Genomic DNA, 27,987 nt, shown 5'->3' on the forward strand with positions numbered 1-27,987 from the left:
CAACTTCCCAGCTTCATCAAACAACATTTGACAAAGATTAGAGAGATGCAGAACTTTCAAAGCCACATCCACTCCAGCTCTCACTCACATGAACCATCCCCCTGAAGCCAGGACAAACTGTTCAGCTGATTGAGGGCTGCAGGAACATTCTCCAAAAATGTGCAGTTTTCAATTACAATCTTTGCAGAAAGCAGCGAGGGCATGAACTTTGAGACAACTCAGAGAGTCTAAAAATATTTGTAGCTCAAATCCTCCTCTCCCAGAAGAAGGCAGAAGTCTTTGTTTTGGTCACATCAATTTAACCAGCTAGGATTAAATGCTGCCTTTGACACCAAGATGGCAGAACATATTTTGTAGAAAATACAATGTGGAACCGTGCTGATGACAAGGTGAGGACAACCCTCACTGTGAGGATTCCCTTGGCTGCTTCTTCAAGCATTAGTTGTGGTGTGGAACACAATCACTGAGTCATTTGGGTTGGAAAAGACCTCCAGGACCATCAAGCCCAGCCTCAGACTGAACATCACCTCAACAACCAGAGCAAAGCACTGAGAGCCACATCCAGTGGTTTCTTCAATACTCCAAGGAATGAGGACTCCACCACCTCCCTGGGCAGCCCATCCCAACATCTGACCACACTTCCAGTGAAGGAATTCCTGCTGATGTCCTGCCTCACCCTCCCCTGGTGCAGCCTGAGGCCATTTCCTCTTGTCCTTGTCCCACTTGTTGCCTGGGAGAAGAGGCTGACCCTCACCTCCCCATACCTCCTATCCAAACCAAGGGGTTTGGATAGCAATAAGGTCATCCCTGAGCCTCCTTTTCTCCAGGCTCACCATCCCCAGCCCCCTCAGCTGACTCTCTAGACCCTTCCCATACACAGAATTATGGCCTCAATTCACTGCTCGAGCCGGTGAGGCCTGAGTGCTTCCTCAGCTGCGTGACCAGCGTGCTTGGTGGCAGTAACACTGGATAAAACCTGGAATAAAACCTGGAATACAACCTGGAAACAGGACAGGGAAGAACACCCAGGGTTCTGACTCCTCAAAAACCCCTCAAACTCAGCAGTGTCTGTGCCATCCAACAAGGGCCTGGCAGAGAACGGAGCTGATTGAGATCCCTTCTTTCCAGAGTCTTCCCTACATATGTAGGGCTGAATTCCAAAGGCAAATAAGGCACATGTGACTTGCATCCTTTTTATGATTTTCTTTTAATAAGAGTTCAATGGCTGTGTTTTTATCACTGTTCAAGTATTGGTTTTCCAGCAGCCTCATTACTCATTTTCAGGCAAAAGGAAAATAAAAGGGGAACGACTGAGGTGTCCTTTCATGCTGCATTTCTTCAATTCTGATCTTCTACTTTACAAAGCCCTCAAGAATGCTCATAAATTTCAGGAACACCCTTCTGATCTTTGGGAAGCATCAACTTTTCAAAAGCAAGCAGCTTCAAAGGGCTCATTCTCCATCTGATATCTCTGTGTATTCACACAATGGTGAAATTCAACCTACAGACAAGTACTTATTGCTGGAGAATTATCCAAACAGATCAGCCAGAGTGAGTGGATGTTACCTCAACATTCTGCCCTAATTTGTCCCTTGAACAAGGCCAACTTTTGCCATGCTTATTCCAAAAAAAATCCCAAAAAACCAACAAAACAAAAAAGCAAATGTGATACTCAAACCAAGCAGGATAACTGGATATGGCAAATTTTTCTCCAGGAGTTTTATCACTTAATATAATTTCCACACCTTGCTTGTGGGACTTTACTGTTCATTTTCCAGTATAATCAGTCATTCCTTGCTTTATGTTTCTTTCCCTGAATACAGCTGCTAGAGATGTTTATTTGAGAAGTAATCACAGCGTGTCATGGTTCCACAGAGGGCTGGGTTCGGCCAAACTGAGGAATTTCTGGTAGGATTGACAGGCAAGAAGATAATTACACCAAGCTTTCAGAGTTACAGGCAACAGCCCATTGTTCTGTCAGGGTTTTATTCCCCACAGCTGCAGTGACCTTTTCTGAATGAATATTGAACAATGTTCCAGGGTGTTCAGAGTGAAGCGTCAGGGGTGTAAAATCTAAAATCAAACACCTTTTCAGCAGCCCTTGGGGGAGCAGTGACCCCATTGATGCAGGGCACCCCTGAAACACCAGCTCAGCCACATAAATGCAGACAATTAAGGGACACTGCGAGGGTGAATTATTGCCATTGCCAAATACTTGATTTCAATCAGACTGAGAAAAATAAAATTAACGCTTATGAGATCTGACAGGGTATGCATTATGCCAGGTGAGACAGAAATTTAAGAGTTTTTAGCCATATAAAATAATAGCAAACACTACTGCTACACTGGATAATTTCTCTGCAGCTTTGGATCCTTTTTTTTTTTTTTTTTTTTTTTTTTTTTTTTCTGTAGAAAAGGAAATCTTTCTGATAATGAACCAGAGGGGAAAAAAGGGACACGTCTGAAGAAGCACTGGCTTCTGATTAAATTTCCCTTATGCTGCCACGGTGTAAAAAGCAGCAGATGTAAAAAGGAAAAGAGACCTCAGAGTGCCAGGCAGATTCAAGATCTTTTCTTTATCCCTGTCCCACTCAGCTGCTCTTCTGCAATGCCTCAAAAAATGAAGAAATTTTTGAGGGAGATTCAGACCCTCCCTCAGATTTCAGCATTTTGCCATTTCCTCACTACACACAAAGTCTGTAACCCACTTCAGGGAGTTACATCACTGCAATGACAAGGACAGGGCAGGATTCAGCCCACAGAACACTTCTGCATTTATTTCTAGGCTCTCTAATGCAAGTTAGCCCTTGGGCTTTGGCTGTAAAATCAAATAAGCAAGAGATGGGTATTGTCAGAAATTCAGACTCTCCCATTCATCAGCGATGCAGGGAGTTGGCTGAACTCCTACCTAAAGAGTTTTCATCCTAAAAAGCACCTAAAATATGATGGGATAAATCCAGATCCAAATGCAGGTGTTTATAATCTAGAGAGACATGTGGGAAATATCTGCCTTACCATTATCTGCTTTACCTGTTTGCAAAGCACACAGAGCTCTTCTGAACATGTGGGCTTTGTTATCCTTATTGTCTTAAATAAAACCTCTGTGATTCTGTTTCATTTGGAAGGATGTTGGCAGGGAAGCAATGCCAATACCCCAGCAACAACAGTGACTGGCCTCTGGGAAAATAACTGGCCACAACTCAGAGGACAATAGGGCTTCATTAAAGAAAATTTCAGTTCCAGGCTAGAAAGGGAGATGTAAAAACAAGGAATGAAGAACAGATTTTCTCAAAGACTTTTTCAGCCTTGTTTCAGTCAAATTTGAATGTACTCCATGTTTTTGCCCACAGTGATGCTCACTGAAGTCTTATTACAGAAACAGCAGCTTCCTCTGCTGCACCTACAGGGCACAACATTTACCCCTATTCCTGACAAATAACTGGAAAATTGGAGCCAACCATCAGTTTCCATTTTGCACTTGTGTGTTTTTGTGGTTGGTTTCTCAGAGGAGGTGGTTAAAACCCTCTTTCCAAACTTTCCCCTCCACAACCCCACCAATGGCCTGGCTTGAATCCAGCCCATTTGATGGGGAAAAGGGATTTTTTAGGGGACACATTTCCCTGGGAAGGAGGTTATAGGAGGGCAAAAACACAGGTGAGGTGCCAGGAGACAGAGCATGTGTGCTGAATTTCATCATTCAGGCCTTGTCATAGCACAGAGTGGTTTCTTCAAAAGGACCAAAGATAATATTTCCCATCTGTGGAATTTTAATGAATAAATTCTGTTGCTTTGCTCTGTCTTTTTGAAAAGAAATAGGAAAAATGTGTGCAGCTTTTTTGTCTATGCCCTCCCCGTTTTCAGAGAAGCAAAAACTAAAAAGCACCAGGCCCCAAAAGTGCTGGGACAGCCAGGAATCAGAATGGGTGAATTTGGGAGGTCAGACAACAGGAGATTTAACTGACAGGACAGGACAGCTTAAAACAGGAGAGAATTGGTGAAAACAAATATAAATCAGAGAGAAGGCTCAAAAGTGATAAATAACTTGGAATATTTCAATTTCTTCACATACAACAGCACATACCTAAAGCAGTTTCAAAAGTCATTTCAGAAGGATGGTGAAATTCATCAGCCAGCACCACACTGCCTTTAAAATGAGAGATTCAGACCTGTACTCATCCCAGTTCAGCCAGGAGCTTACTTTGACTTTTATTCACCCATTACCCCTCTGTGTAAAGTGGAAATGACACTTGCCACTCTTGCAAAGCACAGATGTGCTAACAGGAAATGGCATATAAATGCTATTTATTATTGTTATTATTATCATTATTCATGTTAATTAGCACTGTGGTGTTTGTTAATTGGTTGCTAATATTATTAAAGAACTAGCAAGTTATGAATTAAAATAATGATAATAATCTGTTTAAATTTATTACCTGAGAATGCAAATTATTTTTACATTTTCCCTGTTATTTAATGACCTGGCATCAACACAAGGAGCCTCTTCTTCCATCTCTTCCTACTTTTAACATCTTAAAACATTTTGAAAGGAAGAATTTCATCATTCTTAGTCTTTTCACCTTCAATTTTAATGTGGCATTTAGGCCAAAGGCTCTGACTCAAACACAGGGATTTTCTCACCCAGGAGTGCTAAAATTGCTGCTGTGCCTCATCCCCTTCTCCAAGGTCTTCTCCCTGCTGAGAAACCACTCAGCTTCCCTGAGACTGAACTGCTGCAGCTCAGCAGTCAGAGCAAACCCTCAGCAATTTCATGTGGAAAAGTTCCTATTGCTTGACATGCTCTAAATAAATCCCAGGAAGCCTAAAAAAAAAAAAATCTCAATTTTCTAAGTTAAACGTGTAAGATAATGTGGAATTGATATTCCTTAGCACAAAGAAAAGAAACCCCAAGATGTGCAACTTGCCTACTGAAAAGCAGCAGAATTGCACTTTTAGCTTTTTTTTCCCCCCGTTAGAATCCAGAATCTCGCTGTGAAACTAAACATTTGCACATGGAACAGATGGAATGGATCCATCTGTCACTGTGAAACAATTTGCAGCAAGTAATTACACTGCAGAAACTCCACAGAGTTTGGTGATATGTCAGGACTGAGAGTGATGACTGAGCATGAACAATTGCAGACAAATTACTCGGGCCACACGTTTTTCTCATCAGCAAAGATAACACAGGATCCACTGGAGGAGGTGAATGGATGGGGAACAGAGGGATTCTCCAGGCTGGAAAAGAAGGGATGGATTATTTTCTTTGGATTTGCCACTGTTGGAGTTTGAGGATTAATTCAAGTGCCCTCACAATGTCTGCAAGTCAGAAGCCATGCCAAGGGAGGTGTGGATTACACACAAATGCTCCAAATATTAGAAAAATTAGATAAAATAGTAGAAAAGTCTTCTTCCATGTGGATTCACTGCATCTAGCCTGGAGTCTTGAATATCCTAAATGTGTTGGTAAGTTGGAACAAGTCTAGAGCAGGGGAATACAAACAAGCCTTGGACAGGATGTGCTGATAAAAAAGGGAGGCACTCTTACATCAGCTGCAAATGCCCAGCGGATGGGGATGAATTGTTCAGGGGGCAGCTTGGATTATGAGTGAAATTATAATTAGAGGAAACTAAGTAAATGAAGAGTCTGATTTATTAATAGTATTTCCAAACACTCCAAACACTGAAAAACTCCAAATTCAAAAGGACTTGCAAATCTTTATTTGCATTTATTCATGTTTTAGAGATGGATGAGAAGAACTGTAAGATCACAGTTATATGCGCTAAAATTAATGAAAAAATGGCCATCTAAACAAAAAGGCAGGAACTTTATGGATGAAGGTTTTTAAACAAACCCTGCTACATAACAGGACAAAAAAATATCCTGAGTTATCCCCTGAGAGATTGGCTGGATGTGACCTAAAGGGAGTTTTCTGACTCCGAGTGTCTATGATTCACCATATAGCACGCTCAGGATTTTCTTACTCCTGGAAACAAAAAATAAACCCAACCAAAACTGACAGTCCTTTTCCATGGCTGGCTTCAGCTACCAGCCCCAGAGCCACACTGTAATTGGATGCTGAGAGGAATAAGAGAGTCACTTTGAAAGACAAATTCTATTCTCAGTTCCACCCCTGCAAACTGCCACTGACATTTCTTTTTCCTGAACTGCTCTAAAGTTTACAACAGGAAGCAGAATCTGGCCCCTCCAGTGGAGACTCCCCAGTTTCGGGCCAAAATCCACCAGAATCTGACTTTTGTCCCAGTCCTAAGCAGACATTGCCTCTGAACTGAAATGCAGAGAACACCCAGATGTTCTTAATAAAAACCAGGACAATTTGCAGCAGATGCCCAGCTAGTGTAGACTTAAAAATAAAAAAAAGGAAACTATGTCTACTGGAGTTTCTGTAACTGATTAAGTCACTGGCTTGGAAAAACAGATCCCTGCTCATGAGTCCAGCTCCCATGCAAGAGCCCAGCAGTGGAAAGAGATCCCCTCTACCATATAATTTGCAGAATAGGTGGACAATGGTGTTGGAATCTCTGGGTAACTTATTTTATTTTTAGAGGCAGGTGGGTAAGAAATAGCTCTTACCTGCCCTGACCTCATTTACCATTTTGCTCCTCCAGAGTCATTTTCCTCACTGGAGAATGGAAAAAATGCTGGAGTGATGCATAACCATTTTTTGAGGGTTTAAATGTCACATTGTTTATAGAAAGAAAAAGAAGCGTGAACTAGACACAGAAGCTTATTTATTTTTAGTCTACTCTGTTCTGAATTAATCTGATTTGGGCACACTGATAAGATGCCTTGACTGAATTCAAGCCTTTTGTAATCCTGTGAATAATGTAAATGATTGTTTTAATTAAAAATAACAAAACTTGTAGTTTGCCAGTAGCAGGAGGATGCAGCTGATTTCAGCCACATGGGAAGGAGTTAAAATCAAGCTTTGTTTTGTCACACATTTATATCAGATCAGTAAAAACACATCCTTTGGTAGTCACTTTCTAACTTCTATAGGGATGCTGCTGCTGCAAATGCAGGTGGGACTGCTACAAGTATCCAACAAAAGCAAGAGAATTTCAAATAATATTCCTGGATCAAACACAAGATCGGTTGCTTAGGACAGAACTTGTCTTAGGAAAGTGTCCATCTTGCCATCCTGCATCTCCTGTTGATGGAGAACTAGAGAAATCATTACACAAGCTTTTCCTGAGGTAAATTAATACCTTCACTCCTTTGAAAGGTTTTATCAATCTTCTAATTTTCATGATGACTACAATTAAAATATGACTATCAAAAGCAATTAAATGGAACAATCCCATTGCATTAACAGCCATTTTATTTGTCTTTAATTTTTTTACTGTTAAAAGAACCACCACTACAGCACAGAAAAGATAAACTGAACCAAGCCAGTAATTTTTTGGCTGCTTTACCTACACAAAGCTGATTTTAAAAGAAACTATTTTCTTTTTAATGAAATTTTTATTGGAAAGCATACCTGACAGACATCATAGTGCTCAAACAGGGACAGCAAACCAATATCACTGCGACTCGTGATGCCTTTCAAAATGGTGATATTGCCATTCCCAGAGTCCAGCTCGATCACGTTGTTGAAAACATTGGACACAGCTCTGCCAGTCAAAAGCAAATTCACCAATTCCTGTTTGGGACATGTTTGAAATAAAGGAAAAAAAAAAAGAAAACAAAAATCAAACAGAGATTGATTAGCATAAGACTGATTCAGGATTGATGTGAAGTTACATATGTACATGACCCAAATTTATGGATTTGCTTTAGGTTTATTGTTCAAAATTGATTATAAAAAGATTCCAGATATTTTTGTCAAAGTCCCCCAAAGTAAAATGAGGAAATTATAAAATCACAGAATATTCTGTGTTGGAAGGGACCCACAAGGATCATCCAGTCCAGCTCCTGGCCCTGCACAGACACCCCAACAATCCCACCCTGTTCCTGAGAGCTTTGTTTAAATCCTCCTGGAGCTCTGGCAGCCTTGGGGCTGTGATCATTCCCTGGGGAGCCTGGGCAGTGCCAGCACCCTCTGGGGAAAAAATCCTTTTCCAGCTGTGAGTTGGACTTTTTTATCCAGAAAGATTGATAACACAGGTTTAGCTTTTATATTTTCAGATTCTGTGCTGCTTTAGTGTGTGGGTCTGGGCTCCACATCAGGGCATGGTGAGCTCTGTGCACAGAGCAGGGAGACAAAACAATTCCTGCTCCAGCTGGGCACCAAGGACAAATGACCCAAATCTCAGCCCCAGAGCACAAACACCGTGGGCTGGAGAGAGAAAAACAAGCAGGGTGGGACTGCAGGGCTAAAGCTGGAATGGGACAATGAACTGCAAGGTGCAAATGGAGCAGAGCTGATCCCAGGGAGAGACCCCGGGAGCGCTCGTGCATTTTGGGGCCATTTTGGTTCATCTTGGGTGCAGCCCTGGCTGGGCTCTGGTGCTGCCCAAGGTGCAGCCATGGAGGCCTTTGAATAAATCCCTGCTTTATTCTTTAGCTCTGTCCAGCCTCTGTTCTAGGTCAGCCTGCACAACGCATCAGGATTCTTTGACAAACAGTATTGAAAGCTTTGCTGAAGTCCAAATATTAGAGGAGTTTTTAATTTTCACCCTTCTGGAGGCAAACTGCTGATAATTTATGTTCTCTGACATCCAACACTCAAACATCTCATCTAAGTGTTGTTTTGGTTTTTTTTTTAAACGAAAACATTTTGGTGTCCCCTCTTCTGTACAATGAAAAGTACAGCATGAATGGTATAAACTCAAAGCCTGTCAGTACTACATGACATTTCTGTATGTGCTTAGTGATGTATTTTTTATGTTGGACAAGATTTGTTACATTATGATTCTTTCTCACTGATTATTTCTGGATGACATTAGATCTCCTTCAGTAAAACATTTACATATGGACTCTGATCACCAAGATCTTGATATTTCCTAGAGATGATTGCTGATTATTTCCCCTCCAGTTGAAGCAGGGGGATGTCAGAAGCTAAATACCTGTGAGAGGGTGGGTGGCATTTACACATGTGAGTGTGCCTGAAGTTCAAGAACAGAGATTTGGGATATTTTTCTCAGCTAACATCCCACCAGGGCCAGCTGGGGTGCATGGAAGCAGAGCTAACAGCAGACTTTGCTGCAGCAGTGAACCAGCTCACTATTAATAAATAACATATGGCTAAAACCAGGAGGGGAAATAACAAAGAGAAAGTTTCCAGAAAAAATACTGCAAATTACCATGCCCAAAGACATGAATAACTCTGGTATGGCCAGTTTGGAAATGGTTTTAAAAATACTGCACAAAATTACAGCTCTGTGTTTCTCCTGAAGGATTCCCCAGATTTTAGAGGCTTTTACTGATATTTTTAGCACTTTTATTCACCATCATTGATGTTCTACCACATTCTTGAGGAACCATTGTGTGGTCACAGTACAGAAGTCCTCTAGCAACAAGAGAGGAACATGAAGTTTGTGGCAGCCAGAAGGGCAATGGATGGGATCCTGGAATCCCTGAGGAGCTGTAGGGTCAGACATGGAAACTCAGGCATGTTTCTGAGAGGGAATGGAGGGAACACAGCAATATCTCAGCACTGAAATCAACCAAGGAGTCCCAAAGAGGAAGATGAGAGGAGTGTGAGGACATGGACACACAGCTACAGGCACATTCAAGCCAAAAAACCAGCCTGCAAAGCAGAACCTCTGAAAGCAAGGACAGCAATGTGCCAAAACACGAGGAAAAGCAATAAAGGATGAAGGTGCTTGAGGATATGGGAATAAGGGAAAAAAAAAAAAAAAGGGAATTGGTGGAGATTTTATAGCATAAATCTCCACCAATTTATTTTCATAAATCATTTTTTTCCATGCCTGAAGGGGCTGCAAAAGAGCTGGAGAGGGACTTTTCACAAGGGCATGGAGTGATGGGACAGGGGGGAATGGCCTTCAGCTGAAGGTTTAGCTGATATTAAGAAGAAATTCTTTACTGTGAGGGTGGTGAGGCCCTAGCACAGGTTGTCATGAGAGGATGTGGATTCCCATCCCTGGAGATGTTGAAGAATGGGATGGATGGGTCTTGGAGCAAGCTGGGACAGTGGAAGGTTGGAAGGGCTGGAACAAGATGAGATTTAGGGTCCCTTCCAAGCCAAACCATTCTGTGATTCCATGACTCTATGACTCAAAAATAAGAAATCCATCTCTTGCAGAGGTCAGTTCTCAGCAGAGGCACAGGACATCCCCAAAACTGGGCCTTTAGCTCACCTGGGTGCAGTAGCCGTGGCTGCCAATCAGGCGGTTTGTGAGCACATCAAAGTCATTGCGCACCCTGCAGAGGAAACACAAATTTAAAACCAATCAAATTTCAGTACAATTGCTTCTTTTCATCTCTAAATCTTACTGAAAACTGTTTCTCAACCATAAACATAGCCCTGTATTTTCTGAGTTCTTTCAAGACGATTTTAACATGGCAAAAAAAAAAAAAAAAATTAAAATCTGAAGTAAGCCTGTGGGAAGCAGAAGTTTGGTTTGTTGAAGGAAACAACTGTAGAGGAGAAAACAAGTCATTGTCACCACTAGTCAGAATTTTAGAAATTAGAATTATGGCGCTGTTTGTGTGACAGAATCACAGAATGGGTGAGGTTGGAAGGGACCTCTGGAGGTCCCTTTGTCCCCCCAACCTCTGATACCTGAAGCAAATTTCCCAGGTCCACACCTGGCTGGTTTCTGAATCTCTCTAAGAAGACAGACTTCACAAAGTACCTGGGCAACACATTCCAGTACTCAGGTAAGATTTGCTATTTGCTATTCCTATCATAAATACTTGTAATATATCCACGCGATCTATACACTACATTGTGCATGAAAAAAAGAAATTAAAAAAAAACAAAACCCAAAACCCTCTAGGTGTACACATTTATAATGGTGCTGTGTGGCCCCTAATTATATGTTGTGACATCAAAGAGAAAAGTCAGTGAAACTGCATGGCCCATAATTAAGGAGTAATGTGTCCCCAACCTAAGTTCACTACCATAACTCCTGGAATTACTGCATCAGTGATTGGTTGATGGCCTAAACAATAAAGGTTGTAACTGTGATCATTTTTTATCCTGTAGATAAAATGGAATTTCAAGCATTATTTTACACACGAATAAATGTTTAATCTAGGTTTGAGGAAAATCAATGTACTAAGTTGTGGGGGAGCTGTGCCAATAAAACCCCCTGATTAATTCTATGGGTCATAAAAAAGCTATTTTCCTTCAGTATAAAATATGCTGATCTCAATTGTTTTGACTCCATCCTTATTTTGATATTGCTACTGAGGTAGAGAGAATACTTGAATAATGATCAATTAAAACTTAGTTATTCTGTACACATCCTCATTCCCATTTGATTTGGCAAATCCATGCATACAAATATCCATGTTTCTTGACAACTGGCACAATTAATTTTGTTTTAAAATGAAAATATTTTGTTTCTGACAAAGCAGGAGTTGAATTGATGTGGTCAGGGTACAGCTAGCTGGAAATTTTCCCTTAACATTGATGCATATGTTCCATTAAAAATGTATCTATTAAGTAAAAAGCCAGGACGTTTCCTGCCTTCATCCCAAACTTTAGATAATTATTTTTCATAGGTTTTCTTTGAATGCCAAAATCAAAATGTAACATATAATTTCGAGGTTTACAGCCCTTAAAGTATTTAAAATAATTTTTAAAAAGTCACAGTCAGGGAATCACAATTCCAAAACTTTAGATAATTATTTTCTCACAGGATTTCTTTGGATGCCAAAATCAGAATGTAACATATAATTTCGAGGTTTATAGCCCTAAAAGTATTTAAAATAACTGAAAGAAAGGCAAAACTGTGGAATTACAATTCCCAAATGCTAGGTAATTATTTTCTCACAGGATTTCTTTGGATGCCAAAATCAGAATGCAACATATAATAATTTCGAGGTTTACAGCCCTAAAAGTATTTAAAGTAATTTGAAGAAAGTAAAAGTCGTGGAATCACAATTCCCAAACTTCAGGTAATTATCTTCTCATAAGATTTCTTTGAATGTAACATGTATTTTCAAGGTTTACAGCCCTAAAAGTATTTAAAATAATTATGAAAAATGTCATAGTCACGGAATCACAATTCCCATTTTGAAAAACGCATTTTATCCCTTTTATAAAAACGTATTTCACCCCTTTCAAAAACACTTATTTTAAAGACAATTCACAAGTCAGCGTCAGACATAACAAAGTGCCACTGACGTCTCTTGCCCGTGTGAAATCAAAGGAAAGGCTGGGGAAAGTGTGCCCGTGACACGGAAAACTCCCTCGTGCACCACTGCAAGGCATGGACGGGATGATAAAAATCTCTGGATTTTGGCCATTTTTCAGTTTTAGCAACGGCCCCATCTCGCCAGCGCCGCGGGCAGAGCGTCCAACATGCGTCAGTCGGGGACGAGGGGACATACGGCACACACAATGGCAGGAAGCTCTAATTCCATCTGAAGGCACAAACAACCTGGGGGTCTGGAGGTGGATCTCGGCTCCTGCAGAAGGAGGAACAACATCTGCCTTTGCAATCAGCCCCGCTGCCGAGGAAGCCGACGTCAGGCGCGCGGCCGCGGGATTTACACCTCGCTCAACGCGCTCAGGGCTCCTCTCCCCACCTGCCAAAGGCTGCCCAGCCTCTCTGCAGGTGTGCTTGGGGTGCTTCGGGTGCAAGTGCACCTCGTGCTTTGTAGAAATATCAGATGGTCACGATTCTGTGGGTGGTTTTTGCCAGGGCGTGGAGATGTTCACGGCGGACGGGCAAATCCGAAGAGTTTGTCCGTTCTGCTGTCCTGGCTGTCAGATGTCAATGCAGACATAATCTATAAATCATTATCATCAACATGACTCCCCCAGCATGGAAATTTCAATTTATAATTTTTAAATCACTTTAGAACAGAAAGAAAACCCATTAATTTGAAGCCAGGAGCCTTTTAATAATCCCAATGATCATCAGACAACGATTTAAGGCTTGACTCCCTGAATCCCTTTTTAATTTACAGCCCAACACAACACGTGCTGCTGCAACAGAATCACAGATCAGTAAAAAGACACTAAAAATCAACAGTGTTAATGTTAAATATTCCTTTCTTGTGCTGTATTATCACTATTTTCCAGTGCTGTGCTAGTTCATATCCCAGCTGAAGAGTGGGATAGGAGAATGCTGGCTGCTAGAGCAGAACAGTGGGGTTTGCCTCTCCTGGTAATACTATAAAATCTGTTAAAAAAATAAATTATCCAGGCAGAAAGCAAGATAATGATTTTTAAAATCTCCTGGATAAAGATTTTAAATCAAGCATGTGCTCCATGGGCTCCATTCTTTTTTCAGCAGAAGTCATTCCCTGTGCTGATACGAATCCAAAAGTTGACAATGAGAGTTTGCTAAATTTCAGGTCACTTGTAAGATCTCCCAGCTTGGTTTTTAGTTTTACTTGTAAGGTATGTGATGGGCTTTATGCCTGCCTGAAACCAGGGAAGACAGAGTTTGGATTCTAAAATATGTACAGAATGTGGATGTGTTTTAATATGCTCACAGAACTTAAATAACACAGCAAAATTCAGATCCACATGGTTTATTCACTCTGAGCTGTTTTTTAAAAAATATTTGTATTAAAGCCTTTTTTTTCCCCAAAAAAAAAAAAAAAGAGTAATTGTGAGCTGTTATCCTGAGGTTTAACTGTCCTTTCAGTCCTCATGCATGCAAACATTTTTTTTCTCACATTATTAGCACACAAAATGAACATCATTATGTGGTGAAAACCAAAAGATGTGTAAGGTGGCTTCAGAGTAAAAACTTAATTTATAGCAACTGGAGAAATCTCCTCATGACAGAAATCACCAAAACACAGCTGGTGTGAATTATACCTGTATATTCATGGTTTTTAATGCTGCTGGGTTTAAGGCAGGGATGCCTGAAAGTCTTTCCAGAATATATTTTATATATTATAAATTAATTTCCTCTCCATGCTCCTGTTGGTGAATCTGTGTTTATCTTCAGCCTGGTTGTAATTGTTGGTTTCAAGTTATAAATAATGTGTTTATAAAGGGTGTTAAGTACTGAAGGTGGGCAGATGTTCTGAGCCAAACCTTTAAATTCTCTGAATTGTCACAGCCACACTGACACCATTTGCTGACTTCCAGGCAGTTATTAGAAATCTGCCTAGAAATCAATCCATTCTGGGATATAAAAACAGCAAAAAACTAAAGAATCTAAAAGCTAAAGACATATGGACAAAACCCACCATTTGATAGTAGAAACTGTAATGTCTTTAAAAACCTTAGCACTGATGGTGCATTGATAAAATACACTTCAGTGATCTGCATGGACTCAACAAAGTTTTAAAAGTACATAAATACAAATCCAAAATATAAATTTTTTGAGCATTGGAATCTCCAGTACAACGTAACCTGCAATCAGATTAACTTTTCCTTAGCAAAAACTAAGTGAAATAAATTTTTTCACATGCTTCACATACATTTACTCTCAATTTACTTCCAAGAAAGTTTTTGACAAGTCTTCAATGGAGAATAATTAAATATTGAATACAAAAGTCCCATACAAACTGTAATAGGAATAATCCCAGGCTATCACAATGTGAGTCAGTTCATGCCATAGGTATGACTTGGCTTGATAACAGAACAAAATAAAATAATAGAAAACAAGAATATAAATATATAATATAAAATATTATATATAAATAATATAAATATTATAAAATAATATAAAACTATAAAATAATATAAACAATATAACTATAACTATAACTATAACTATAACTATAACTATAACTATAAATATAAATATAAATATAAATATAAATATAAATATAAATATAAATATAAATATAAATATAAATATAAAATAAATAAAGAATTAAATTAAAAATAATATAAAATAAATAAAATATAAAATACCAAAATAATATAAAAGAAAAAAGAGTACATTTCAGTAAGTGCTGGCTGGTTTACAGTCCTGAACTCTGAGGCAAAGCTGCCACAGAAAATTGGTGACCTCACTTTGTTCATGGCAACAGACAGTCACATTAACAACCACACAATTACAAGTCTACTCCCAAAATAGATTTGGGGCTGGCCGGGAGAAAAAACTCATCTTCAAGCATAAGGATTTCAAATAATTACAATGGGGATATGGAAAATGACAGGATGGGTGACTGCCTCATTGTGTAAATGTTCCAGAATATTTCTTTTTTTTTTTTAATACTGGCACATGGCAAAGGTTTCAAATGAATGTTCAAAGAAGAAGGAAAGAGCCTCTCTAACAAAACATAAAATATTGTTTGGGATTCAGACCAGGGGAAGTGGCTTCATTCTTTATTTATCACTTTTGCCACATACCTGCTAATTTCACAAAGTTCTTAAAATGATCTGAGGTACCCAGGCAGGTTAATTCATCAGCTCTGCTGCTCCACAGTGCTGACAAATTATGGGAAGTATTTAATTTCACAGGGATAGACCTGACGGGAAAATTACTAATCTATTGGCATGTTCAACCCACTACTTAATTTTTTTAAAGAAATTATCTTCCTGACTAAATGCAATGTCCTCCTGAGTGCAACAGAACAGGCAAAGATGTTAAATCTGTATTTATCTCACCACATTGATCCTTCAGCAAACAGGTGAATAATCTGAATGTGTGAAAGTAACCTGCTGAAATTTGGCCAAAATCTGACAATTTATTTGTTACTGCTGCATTTTGTAGTAGAATCACACTTATTCTTCCACACCTCTGCAGTCTTTTAATCAATATCCTTTATTTCCCTAAAATAAAAATAATTAATTTCTGAGATGCTTTGATTTGCTAGAGGACAGGAAAAAGGGAAAAAACAAGATTGGAAAGATGAAAAAGTTGATTAATCACTGCAGGGCAGGGTTCATGTAACTGATTTTTATATCTAAAGATGAACATATAAACAGACAATCCCTCTGAATTCTTTAAATTTGTGTACATGGAATAGAAACTGGTAGATCCTGAAGAGAATTTAGGTGACCTTGCTCAGGTAATTTGCAGAGCAGAGGAAGAAACTTCATGAAAATTCCTTTTCTCCATCTGATGAACACACATAAAAGCCACAACCTGGCCATGGCCATCAAATTTCTAAATACCAAGGACTGGAGGGATAAATCACAAATATTCCGGCACTGAAGACAGACTAAGCTTATTTTTTTTATTTTTATAGATTAAAACCTGAGAAGTCAGAAATAAGGTTGATCCAGGAATAAAAACACCCTGTAGCCATTCTTTGAAGAGGACTCCTCAACTGGACAAACCAATTGAAAGTTTAATTTCTTTTAACCAATTAAAAGCTGAATTTCTTTAAGTTAACTTACTACAGGTTTTAGCTCAACTAATGCTTACAATCTGAGCATTTAGATATTGCAGAGCCAGAGGAATTTCTGATGGTCAGAAGGAAAGAGGGTTAAAACCAGGAGCAGTTTTCCTGTGGGAAGAGGCTGCAGAGACCAGGACACAACTGGTGGACTCCAAGATAAGGAGATGATTAAGGAAAATTTCCTCACTACTTTTCAAAACACGAATTCCACATAACTTAAATTTCACTATAGGACACGAAATAATACAATGCAGACACATTGTTCTTTTTAAGGTAAAAAGAGACTTTTTAATTTCTGACTCCGACATTTAAAGATTTCCAAAAGTGACAGTGGACTGGAGGGTGACAGTGCCACCTCTCCAATGACACTGGACAAACCAACAGCCAATCAAATTTTTCTTCTTCCATAAGAGAATGCAAAACAACAATTATTTACAGAAAGTGTGTGAGAAAGTTCGTTACAAGAACATAAACATCAGAAAGTTTAGAAAACCTTAAAAAATTAGAACGACACTTAAACTTACTGGGCAATTCAAGGGGAAAAAAAAAAGGAAAAAACTCCTTCACAAAACACATTTCTGCAGTGGGGAGCTCATTGCCACAGGGGTTGTGGGGGCCAAAGGGATTGAAGGGTTCAGAGAAATTGATGGAGGACAGGTTTCATCAAGGGCTGATAAACTCAGTGACCTGGGCACCGCTGGCAGCTTGTGAAACCCTGGGATTACTGCTGGAAACACGGAGAATATTCCAGCAGAATGATCCTTCGCTGCATTTCTTAGTGAATTTCCTATCTTTTCCCTATCAAACACAGGCTGACAGGCTTGCAGAACCTCTCCTTGTTCCTGCAGGGGCAGTCCTATAGAAACAAGGGGCAGCTAAACCCACAAATCTCAGGTGTCACAGACGTATTTTATGAGAAATACTTTTGCTAGGATTTTTCTCCTGAGAAGCTGAGAAACTTCTGCTTCTCCATGTTTTGCTGCTTTGGAATGTGACCTGGAGAATTGTTTACCCAGCATGTGAAACTGTTTTTACTTGATGACCAGTGATAGCCACCTGTGTCGAGGCTGTGAGCAGTCACAGGATTTTATTATCCTTTCCTTTCCTTTCCTTTCCTTTCCTTTCCTTTCCTTTCCTTTCCTTTCCTTTCCTTTCCTTTCCTTTCCTTTCCTTTCCTTTCCTTTCCTTTCCTTTCCTTTCCTTTCCTTTCCTGCCTTCTGATGAAATCCTTTCTCCTATTATTTTAGTATAATTTTAATATATCATTTTCTCATAATATAATATAATATAATATAATATAATATAATATATATCATCAAATAATAAATCATCCTTCTGAAACATGGAGTCAAGATTCTCATCTCTTCCCTCCTCCTGGGACCCCTGTGAACACCCCCACACTCAGGTTGTCCCCAGAAGAATATTCCACGTTTACATCAGCCCTGGTGTGGATTACAGCCACATCCACACTGGGATAAAGCAGAATTGTGGAGAGGGAGAAGAGAAGATGATGCTCTCTGCATCTGGCAGGTACAACCCAGCCATTCCAGTTACTCTCTTTCACAGAAATTCACATTTCTTGGTTGTTTTCTCAGCTTTCCATACTTTTCTCAGAGGTAGGTCAGGAGCCTGCAATCTGCTCACACTCTGATGAGGTTTACTGATGCATTTTCTCTCTGTACTATCTCTGATCTTTAAATTAAATCCTTTTCTCTGCCTTTCTTGTTTATTTACAACCATCACCATCCCAGTTTTAAGGAAACACTTATGTCCCACCTCAAAATTTGCTTTTTTTAAGGCCAGAAAACATAAAAACTTTCATTCTTTTAGAATTCTTCTTTGACAAAACAGATTCCTTCTTCCCCTTCTCTGTGCTTTTCCTACACTTCCCCCAGATTCAACGTGCGAGCCCAGCCTGCCATGGTGTTTCTCTAAGGACACATCAGTGCCTTGCACAATCCATTAACATTTCCTCACCTCCTAAAGCCATTCTGACACACCCCCAGAGCAGATCCCAGGCTATTTTTTAATGCTGGCTCAGAGTCCCTGCGTGCTCTGCCGCTCCTCACGCTGCCATTTACAGCTGGTGAACCCCCAGCACAGGAGTGAGCAGGCTCTGCTTGCAAGACCTTGCACTTTCTGTAGTGAAAATAAATTCCTTTTTTATTGCCCTCATCAGGAGGCCGGGCCAACTCTTTTTTACAGCACAATTTGTTCTCTCTATTGACAGAGCCTTTCAGCTTTTCAGTCATCAGGTCACTCCATCAGCACACCACCACTCCCTTTTTCCATCTCAGCGTCCCACATGTTATTTAAAAAAAAAAAATCATAAAATTAGGGGGGAATATAGCTCCTCCAGAACTTTGCACTAATATTTACACTAAAATTTGCACTAATATTTACACTAAAAGTGATTTAGTTTGATTTTGGAATCAAATCAAATCACATTTGGCCCCTTACCTTCCTGAAACACCCTTGGAACCCCAAGAATTAGAGCTCCTGGGTTCTGTGAAATTGGATTTTTTTTTTTTAAATACACAGGAAGGAATCAGTCTAAAATTTTTAAGAATTTTCTTCCTATCACCCCTGTGTATAAGAATCAAACCTTTTGATGCAATTTTACTTCTGGCAGCCTTTCTAAATCCAGTAATGCCTCCCTCCTGCATCTGCCATAAGGAATATTTTTAATTTATAAAGATCAAGCCTGAGCCTTTTAATGGCTGGAGTTTTTTAACTAGAAGATTCTTTTTAAGATAGGTATGTAATAATTCTATTAATCATGATACCTTTCAATGTCTGCAGAGATTAATTAATAAGGCCATTAAAAGAGTGGTTTTGGTGGAAAGGAAAAGGGGGAGATGTTGGGGTACACAAAGCAGAGAGTACTTTAGACCTTATTAGCATAAGATTTAGTAACAGGATGCTTTGGCAAGAGCAAACAGAACTTTGAGGATTAAATCAAGATTGCAAGAAATCAAATCTGATGGATTTACCTGAAAAAAGAAAATTACATCAGACTTTTGTAAGCAAGAGATGTTTAAAATGTGTAAGTTTGCTGATGTGGATCTTTAAACCAATCATTGCAGTTAAACATCACCAGCCTTCCTAAAACAGTATAGAAGCATTTGTAGTCCACAATAAAATCAGATTCTTTGACCATCACAGTCCCCATGTCCCTCCTCATCACTGATATTATTATAGGGAATAAAACATTTTTAATCCCAGACTGATCATTAACAAATTCCATCAGCCACCTTGCCCATGCTAACAACACTTTCTGAGTCCTTTCTTCATCACTTTAGAATCCTTAAAAGATGTGCTATTTTCACATTAGTAAATGATTTTTCATTTGACATATCAAATAAAAATCTCTTACTAAGTCCCAATTAAAATATTTTATTATTTTTTTTTTAGTTTAACCACCAATTCTCCATTTGCTCCTACAACTGCAAGTCAAGTTACTCAATATTTAAATAAGGCAGGACAAAGGGAAGCTTTAGGATCAGATCCATTCATAAAGTCTGGCAAAGCAAGAGAAAAGCTTGAAAGTGCTGAATAAATTTAGCAATGAGGTGTAGGTACAAAGATCCTTGGTTTATTTTTTCCTTCCCATTGTGGAGCCATCACCACTTTTCCAGGTTAAATTCCACCTGCCACAGATTTGATGCAGTTATTATCCATGAACTCCAACCAGCCATGCCGGCTTTGCACTGTGTTGCTCTCCTTACTGAAAGGCAGAATATTCATTTAGACTTGGAGCATTCTCTACATTATTCCTGATATCAGCCACCTCCACTCCACAGAGAAACCTCACATCTTTTCCTGATATCTTGCTATCAATGTGATAAGGAAATCACTTGTTGTTTCATTTCCTCACGTGCGACCTCATCTGAACCAATTTTTTTCTCCAATTTCCAACACCAGGACTCAGACCACTGATGACAAAGATTGTTGCTCACCACACTTTTTTCATTCCTCTGCACTATTTTAAGAAGTCAGGAAACTCCCCAGAGAATGAGACAATAACCTTCCCTTCCTTCAGTTCCGCCGCTTTTTTGATTTATCCTGATCAGTTCCACGGGGAGCTGGATGCGTCAGGGGAGCAATCTGCTTTTATTCCCACACGTGACCTTCCTGCTGCACATCCACACCAAATCTGCTGTCCCTCAGCCTCCAGTCCTCCACTTCTGTGAATCCAGATGAAATTCCTGAATTTCCTTACCAGGGGACAAGAGTCACATGTCTCAGTTAATGGGCAAACTCCACAATTTCCCCCCATTTATTATTTTTGGCATTGTTTCCCAGTTCCCCAGTCCTTCACCTATCAAGATAACAAACAGAACCAGCATAAAAACATCTTTGTCTCCTTGATTCTGCCCTTTTTTCCTTAGTTGAGTCTCATTTACTCATTTTTCATTACCACTAGCCTTTGTTTCTTGTCCTCCAATACAGCAAACACCTCAAACCCAATCCAACATTTCCTCTTCTTTGCCTTTGTGGTCACATTTCCACTTGGGTCACATTTTTTATTTACAAAATTAAACAGCTTCCTTATATTCACATTTTATTTGGCAAATCCTACACATTTCTCTAGAGTGAGACCCTACTCTCCTTTCCTCTATTTTGTCATCCAAACCCCCTTTTGTTCCTGGGACCCTCTCTCCCAAGGATTAGAAAGTGACATTTCACACATCAATCCACTCCTCTTTTGAAAGCACAAAGCTTCAAATCTTGGTCTCACATCCTCCCACAAATATTGCTAAGGCTGTCGCTGATTATCTCTGTATTCTTGCTTTTTTTTTTTGAAGGAAAAAAATTAAATTCTTTCAATCAAACTCCCTTCTTTACTACCCTTTAGCAGCTGCATTCATTATCCTGCATTTATTAATTGATCAATGTTGCAAGCAGCTCTTGCCCAGTGAACATTTTGGCTACAAGGGCCTCTTCACAATTCCCACAATGGCAGGGAAGATACTGAAAATTAGGAATTGCACACAACCCATCGAGCAGGAGGCACAGAAGTTCACTTCACCCCAACAAAAATGGGCTCAATTCTTCCCCACCAAGGCCTGGATCCCACAAAATCTCTTCTAATTGTTCCTCCCCTTGTTCCTGGTAAATCCAACCTGCTTTCCTCATGTTGCAAAATCACAAATGGCTCTTGGGGAGCTCTGAGATTCTCAAATATATATATATATATTTTTTTTTTTCAGTTGTGTTCAGCTCCTTGTTTTTTAGCACTGTAACATAATTGACAGCTGTTTCCCCTCAAACCCAGCAGCTCCCCTGTGTTTCCCAAACACCAAAAGCTGTGAAAAACCACGATGACATCTATTTATATCACATAACTGCAAGCCCTGAGTGCAAAGTGCTCCCAGACACAACCTCCCCCTGCTGCTGCCCTCCCAGGCACTCTCAAGTTTGCCTCTAAAAAGGTTTTCCCAGAAAACTGGCTCACAGGAAAATCTACTTCCACCAAGAGCTGAGAGTGCCCCAAGTGATGGGAACCTCCATGAGCAGCCGGAATTGGAGTTTTCTCCCTGGCCCAGCCAAAAGGATATTTCACAAAAAAAAAAAACCTTTCTTCAGCATCAGGGGAGAAGGTGAATTTCAGGGGAACTCCAAATTAGAGATTGGCTCTGGCACAGGAAAAGGTGTCAGCAAAGGAAAGTGGATTGAGGGTGGGGGACCCTTTGTTCCACCCACAGCTCATCAGCCAGCAGAGCATCACTTTCCTTTTCAAATTCTGCACGACTGAGAGAGATTTAATGTCCAGTAATGTGTCAGAATTGGGGTTATTTTACAGTAAATGATACAGAAAGGATATAGGAAAAAAATTATTAACGCAGTAATGATCATTTCCTGCTACTAAAAATAATAAATAGGATAGAAATAGAATAAAAAAACTAATAGAATAAAACTTCTCTTGATGAGTAAAGGCAGAGAGAACTGTTAAAATTACAAAAAAAGAAAAAAGTAAAAATAGTTTGCCAATGGACCAGAAGAGGAAGGATTGCTTGCAATACATAAATGATTTCAGAAGAAAACACAAGATGATAAATAGATAAATTTCACCATGGTAAAGGGCATAATAATGGGCAGCATTTAACATGATTTGGTGCTTCTGCATGTTTTAATTTCAAAGATGGATTAGAATGGTAAATTAAGGAGATTTAACTTCTCCAGTTAGGTAAAATAGTACCACAGGAATGAAGAGTAAGTGCAGAGAATAACATAATTTTAATAATTTGATTCCCTCAAGTGAAAAACTGTTCATTAACATATTTCAGAGAAAAAGGTGAATTGGTAATAACCAAGGACAGAATTATTGGGTGTGAGAAATCCTACACTGATAAGGAGCCATAATGTGATTTGATTTAATACCAACTGGCTTTTGAAATAAATAAATTAAATAAAGAAATGCACCTCCAAACAACCAAAATTCCACAACACCAAAATGGGAACAGCACAAATAACTTTGAAACAGGTCTGAACACCCTTCTCTGGAGCAATAAGAACTACAGAAATGCAGTTAACAACCAAAATTCCACCACACCAAAATGGGAACAGCACAGATAACTTTGACACAGGTCTGAACCCTTCTCTGGAGCAGTAAGGGCTACAGAAATGCAGTTAATAGAGCTGTGGGATCACAGCAAGGAAGAAGATGTTGACATGTATTTTCCAAGGTTTATGAGCAGCCAACCTTAATGAAGTCCACAGCCTCCTCCTGACTTGCAAAATCAGTCTCCTTTTTTATTTTTCCCACAGCTAAAGCCATTGTTTTACTGATTCTCACAGCAACACCTCAGAGCAAGCAGGGAAAAGACACCCCCAGTGGCCAATCCTGACTGGAGAGTGACACATGACTGCTACCAGTAACTGACAAAATATCCCCAGGTCACAAAAGTGATGCAAACAGAGGAATTTTGATTTGTGAGCAGCACGATGAGCCTGCGTTTCAGATCAGGCTCTCTGCATTGTCTCCACTGCCTGAAAATGGCAATACCTTGGTTTCCCACCTGAGGAATTTTCTTGTCCCACATGTTCTTTGCTCTCCTGGGTTCTGGCAATGATGATTATATGTACTAAGTTATTGTGGAAGAGGTTTTATGTCACAGACATCTTTTAAGAAAAATCTTTTTTTTAAGATTTTTCCTCTTGAGAAGCTTCAAGAACAAAATGTAAACATTGGTTTGCTGCTGTGGAATGCAACAAATAGATTTTTGATTGGCCCAGGTTGGTTGTTTCTAATTAATGGCCAATCACAGTGAACTGGCTCAGACAGAGAGTCCTGGCCACAAACCCTTGTTATCATTCTTTCCTATTCTATTCTTAGCTAGCATTCTGAAAAAATCCTTTCTTCTATTCTTTTAGCATACTTTTAATATAATATATATAATAAAATAATAAATCAAACCTTCTGAAACATGGAGTCAGATCCTCGTCTCTTCCCTCGCCCAAGAACCCCTGTGAACACTGTCACAGTTTTAGAGTGACTTCAGTGAGCCAGAGACAAGCTGGATAAGAGGATCCATGTAAACCTCTGAAAGAATTTTCTACCAAGGTTGCTGACACAGAAACCAAGAAAGAAAGAAGGATAAATAAGGGAAACCTGCAACTGCCCGTTGCAATGAGCACTTTGTCTTTCATGACCAAAGAATAAAGTATATGAGTATATTATGAATTTGGTAAGAATGTATAAAAAGCATGCATGCCAGAATAAAACCAGTTTGAAGCCTTCTGAAAATGGAGGGTGTTGCTTTGTATTGTCTTAACAATAAAAACAAGTTATTGCAGTGATTAGGAAATGTGATGGTGTTCACAGGGGTTCTTGGATAAGGGAAGAGATGAGGATCTGACTCCATGTTTCAAAAAGCTTAATTTATTATTTTGTGATCTATATTACATTAAAACTATACTAAAAGAATAGAAGAAAAAGTTTCATCAAAAAGCTAGCTAAGAATAAAATAAGAAAAAAATATAACAAAGGTTTGTGGCTCGGGCTCTCTGTCCAAGCCAGCTGACTGTGATTGGCCATTAATTAGAAACAACCACATGAGACCAATCACAGATGCACCTGTTGCATTCCACAGCAGCAGATAATCAATGTTTACATTTTGTTCTTGAGGCCTCTCAGATTCTCAGGAGGAAAAATCCTAAAGAAAAGATTTTTCACGAAAGTTGTCTGCAACAAGGAAAAATCACAGAACAGGGTTGGCGAGGAGCTGGAATTTAAGGAAAGCTGAGGATCCAGTGGGTGCATCCAAAGGAGCCACATCCCACTGCAGGAATGGCTTTGCATGAGGGAGCACAGCAAGGAAGGGACCAGGGGCTGGGGAGGATGAGGCAGCAGCCAGCAGGGAAAGCTGGGTGGAAATTCAGTCATGTTGGAACCTGGATGCTGAGAATTTTAAACTTTCTGTGCTTAAAGGCACAGACCCACAAGAGAACACTGCATTGACCTGAGGCTGTGGAGAAGGCTTCAAAATTTGATTAACAGCACTAGGATTACAGGTGTGTAGTTGGTTAGAAGTGTGTGATATCACAGGGTGGAAAACTTAAGAGTTTGGGGTTTTAGAATATAGAAATAAATATGAAGCAAGATAGAAGTTTTAAGGCAGAGGCAAATTGTTCTTCTTTACCTTCTTCTTCTTTCTTCTTCATAGGTTTCAGCAATGTTTTGTAATTGGACAGAAAAGTCCACTTTGCAGGCTTTGAGGGATCAGTTATTGAGTTAAAAAATAAAATAATCAAAGTGTCATTTCTTAATTAGATAGTTAAGTCTTAAAAGACCTTATAACAAGAGATAGCCATTTTGTGCTCAAAAACCCACACAGTCAGACTGTGGGGATCACCTGAGTTGTCACTAAAACCACTCCTGAATATTCATATTTACACAGAAAATAAACAAATCATAGAATCCTGGAACGGTTTGGGCTGGGAGGGACCTTAAAGCCCATCCAGTGCCACCCCTGCCATGGCAGGGCCACCTTCCACTGTCCCAGGGTGTTCCAGCCTGGCCTTGGACACTTCCAGGGATGGGGAATCCACAAATTTCCTGCACTCAGTGGTGAAGCTCAGTGGGGGCTTGCAGCCCAAATTTTGAGCTCATTCTCTCTGCCATGCAAGGAAAATATCCCGCAGCTCTCATCAACGTGAAGATGCCAGCACACATCTTGCACACTCAGAAACATTAATCCCTTGAGCTGCTATAATATGGCTTTTTTTGAACATTTTTTTGCTGGTTTAAAAAAAAAAATAATTAAAATATAAAAAAAGCAGGTAACAATTGTTAGGAACCAGAATTCCTTCCTGTACCAGAAGCAACAACGCGTTCTCAGCAACTTCCTCAGGAATTCTCACTCCTCTCTGGCCATTTGTTATCAGCTCAGGCAGTGATGATCATTAGTGCCCGGAGCATGAAAAACTCATTACCCAAAATCTACAAAGCAGCACAAACTCCTGCATTTCCTGGCATGCGTCCCCCCTGAAATAAAAATGCTTCAGATTTGCCAGGGATCTCAGAAGAACTGCCCAGCAGACCTGGCTGAGCGCTGGAATTTCCATTTGCAGGGCAAGATCTGTAACAATGCAAAAATTATGGAGCTGGACACCAAAAAAACAGCAAAAGCAGCAGGAAACAACACAAAAATGGGGGGACATGGGGATAACATCAAGGCCAGGGGGTTTAGGGATGCTGGAGCTTGCACCTTCCATTAATTGCTCTAAATTTACTCCAATCTCTTGGCCTCCTCATCTCCCAGCACTGAAAGTTGTTTATGCTGTGGAAAAAAATTAGAATTATGCTTGTTTTAACATCAAAGCCTGAGTGCTACCCTGAGAGCACCCAGGATTTTGGATTTTGAGGAATAATATATTCATCCTTGCCATGAGTGCCTGAATTTTTATTATTTCCAAGTTATTCCTCTTTGTTGGTGAAGAAAAAAGATTTTTTTTAATCTGTTTATATTAAAAGGAAACTTTGTTTTTGTTGTTTCTGTCTTCCACTTTATTCCAGCACTAATGTGACTTTACTGGCCTGGGGAGACAGGACTACATGCAAGATAAAATATGGAAAATCATATATTTTTATGAAGCCATTAATGTGCTTTTATTCTGTTCTGAACTCTCAACACATGATTTATCTCTTGTCTATCACAGAAAACTGAACTGATGTGTTCAGATAATTAAATTTCTAGTGGTAGTGCCAGAATTTCTCTCCTTTTTTTTAATAACAGTCCATTTAAAGCCCATCACTAGGTGAGTACAGTTGTAAGAATGTTTTTGTCAGGTATAATGCTCTGCATTATTAACATTTAATCTCCCATTTTTCACTGACCTGTCACTAAAAAGCAGATTTCATTTCATGACTTAATATTTACAATGAAAATTTTCTTTATGAGTTGGTTATTTAGATTTTATCACTTTATAGGGGAGATAACCAAGCGCTTCAGGAGATTATTGATGTCATTCTAAGACAGATATTGAAAATAAGTCAAATTAATCATGGGGTTTTTTCTCTTTTTTTTTAATTTAAAGGCCTAAATGCAAATATTTACATAGAAAGTAAATAAATCATTGAATCCTGGAATGGTTTGGGCTGGGAGGGACCTTAAAGCCCATCCAGTGCCAGCCCTGCCATGGCAGGGACACCTTCCACTGTCCCAGGATGCTCCAACCTGGCCTTGGACACTTCCAGGGATGGGGAATCCACAACCTCTCTGGGTAATAAAGACCATTAAGATATATAATTACACTCAAATTAGGAAAAATCTAACTGCTGTCAACTCCTCAACTAAAATTAAATAATCTTTTTTTTTCTTTTCAGTGCAATGTGCACACAAAAGTCCAGACAACTGAAACTTCCATGGAGTTTTCTGCAGTAAAAATCTGCTGATTTTTCTGTAAAAAAAAGACAAAAACAAACAAACAAAAAAAAATAAATCCCAAAAACTGGGGCAGAACAATCCCAGGGAGATCTATTACTGGCTGAAAATTCCATTATCTAAAGCAACTCTTGTTTGTCTTCAGCTCTTCATCCAGAACTATGCCAGTTATGTAAATAATTGCTTACCATGCTGGTAACACTCTCTGAATGGTACATATTTCTTGAGGATATCAGCACTGAGTTGTTTGTCTTGATATTTTTTAATATCCTGAGAGGAGCAAGGTGACACAGGCAGCTAAATCGATTGCTGAAGATTACATCAACAAAATTCAGTTTGCATTTTAAAAAAAATTGTGCAAAGGTCTAAACTGCAAAGGTCTAGAACCACTTTCCATTGTATTTAAAACCAGAAGAATTCTCATTTATTGTAAGAAAAAAAAGGTACCAAAGCAGTGTCTTACACAGTACAAGCTAGAGGAGAAACAGCACTTTAAAATGAAGTTTTGTGAAAAAATCATGGCAATTCCTCAAAACAGAACTGCACTTCATGAACTGCTCTGACATTCTGGATCAGATCTGTAAAAATATTTAGATGGCTTAAAATGCAAACAGGCACCAAAAGGAATTGTCATGTTCACTTTAGACACAGCTCCCCCAAATAAAAACACAGATGATTGATTGG

General features: G+C 39.3%; 1 protein-coding gene across 3 annotated transcripts in view; it reads right to left on the minus strand.

Moving 5' to 3' along the window:
- Positions 1-27,987, minus strand: part of MINDY4 (MINDY lysine 48 deubiquitinase 4) — a 79,126-nt gene that overhangs the window by 13,196 nt on the left and 37,943 nt on the right. For all 3 annotated transcript variants that reach the window (XR_010030413.1, XM_063175368.1, XM_063175247.1), the window contains exons 14-15: positions 10,282-10,345; positions 7,500-7,661 (exon numbers count right to left, since the gene is read on the minus strand). Coding sequence is in view for 2 of the 3 variants with exons in the window: in XM_063175368.1 (XP_063031438.1) it covers positions 7,500-7,661; positions 10,282-10,345 (226 nt within the window). In the remaining variant the exon portion in view is untranslated. The remainder of the gene's footprint in view (positions 1-7,499; positions 7,662-10,281; positions 10,346-27,987) is intronic.

Source organism: Melospiza melodia, chromosome 1 (assembly GCF_035770615.1).
Source record: "Melospiza melodia melodia isolate bMelMel2 chromosome 1, bMelMel2.pri, whole genome shotgun sequence".
Classification (NCBI taxonomy): Eukaryota; Metazoa; Chordata; class Aves; order Passeriformes; family Passerellidae; genus Melospiza; species Melospiza melodia.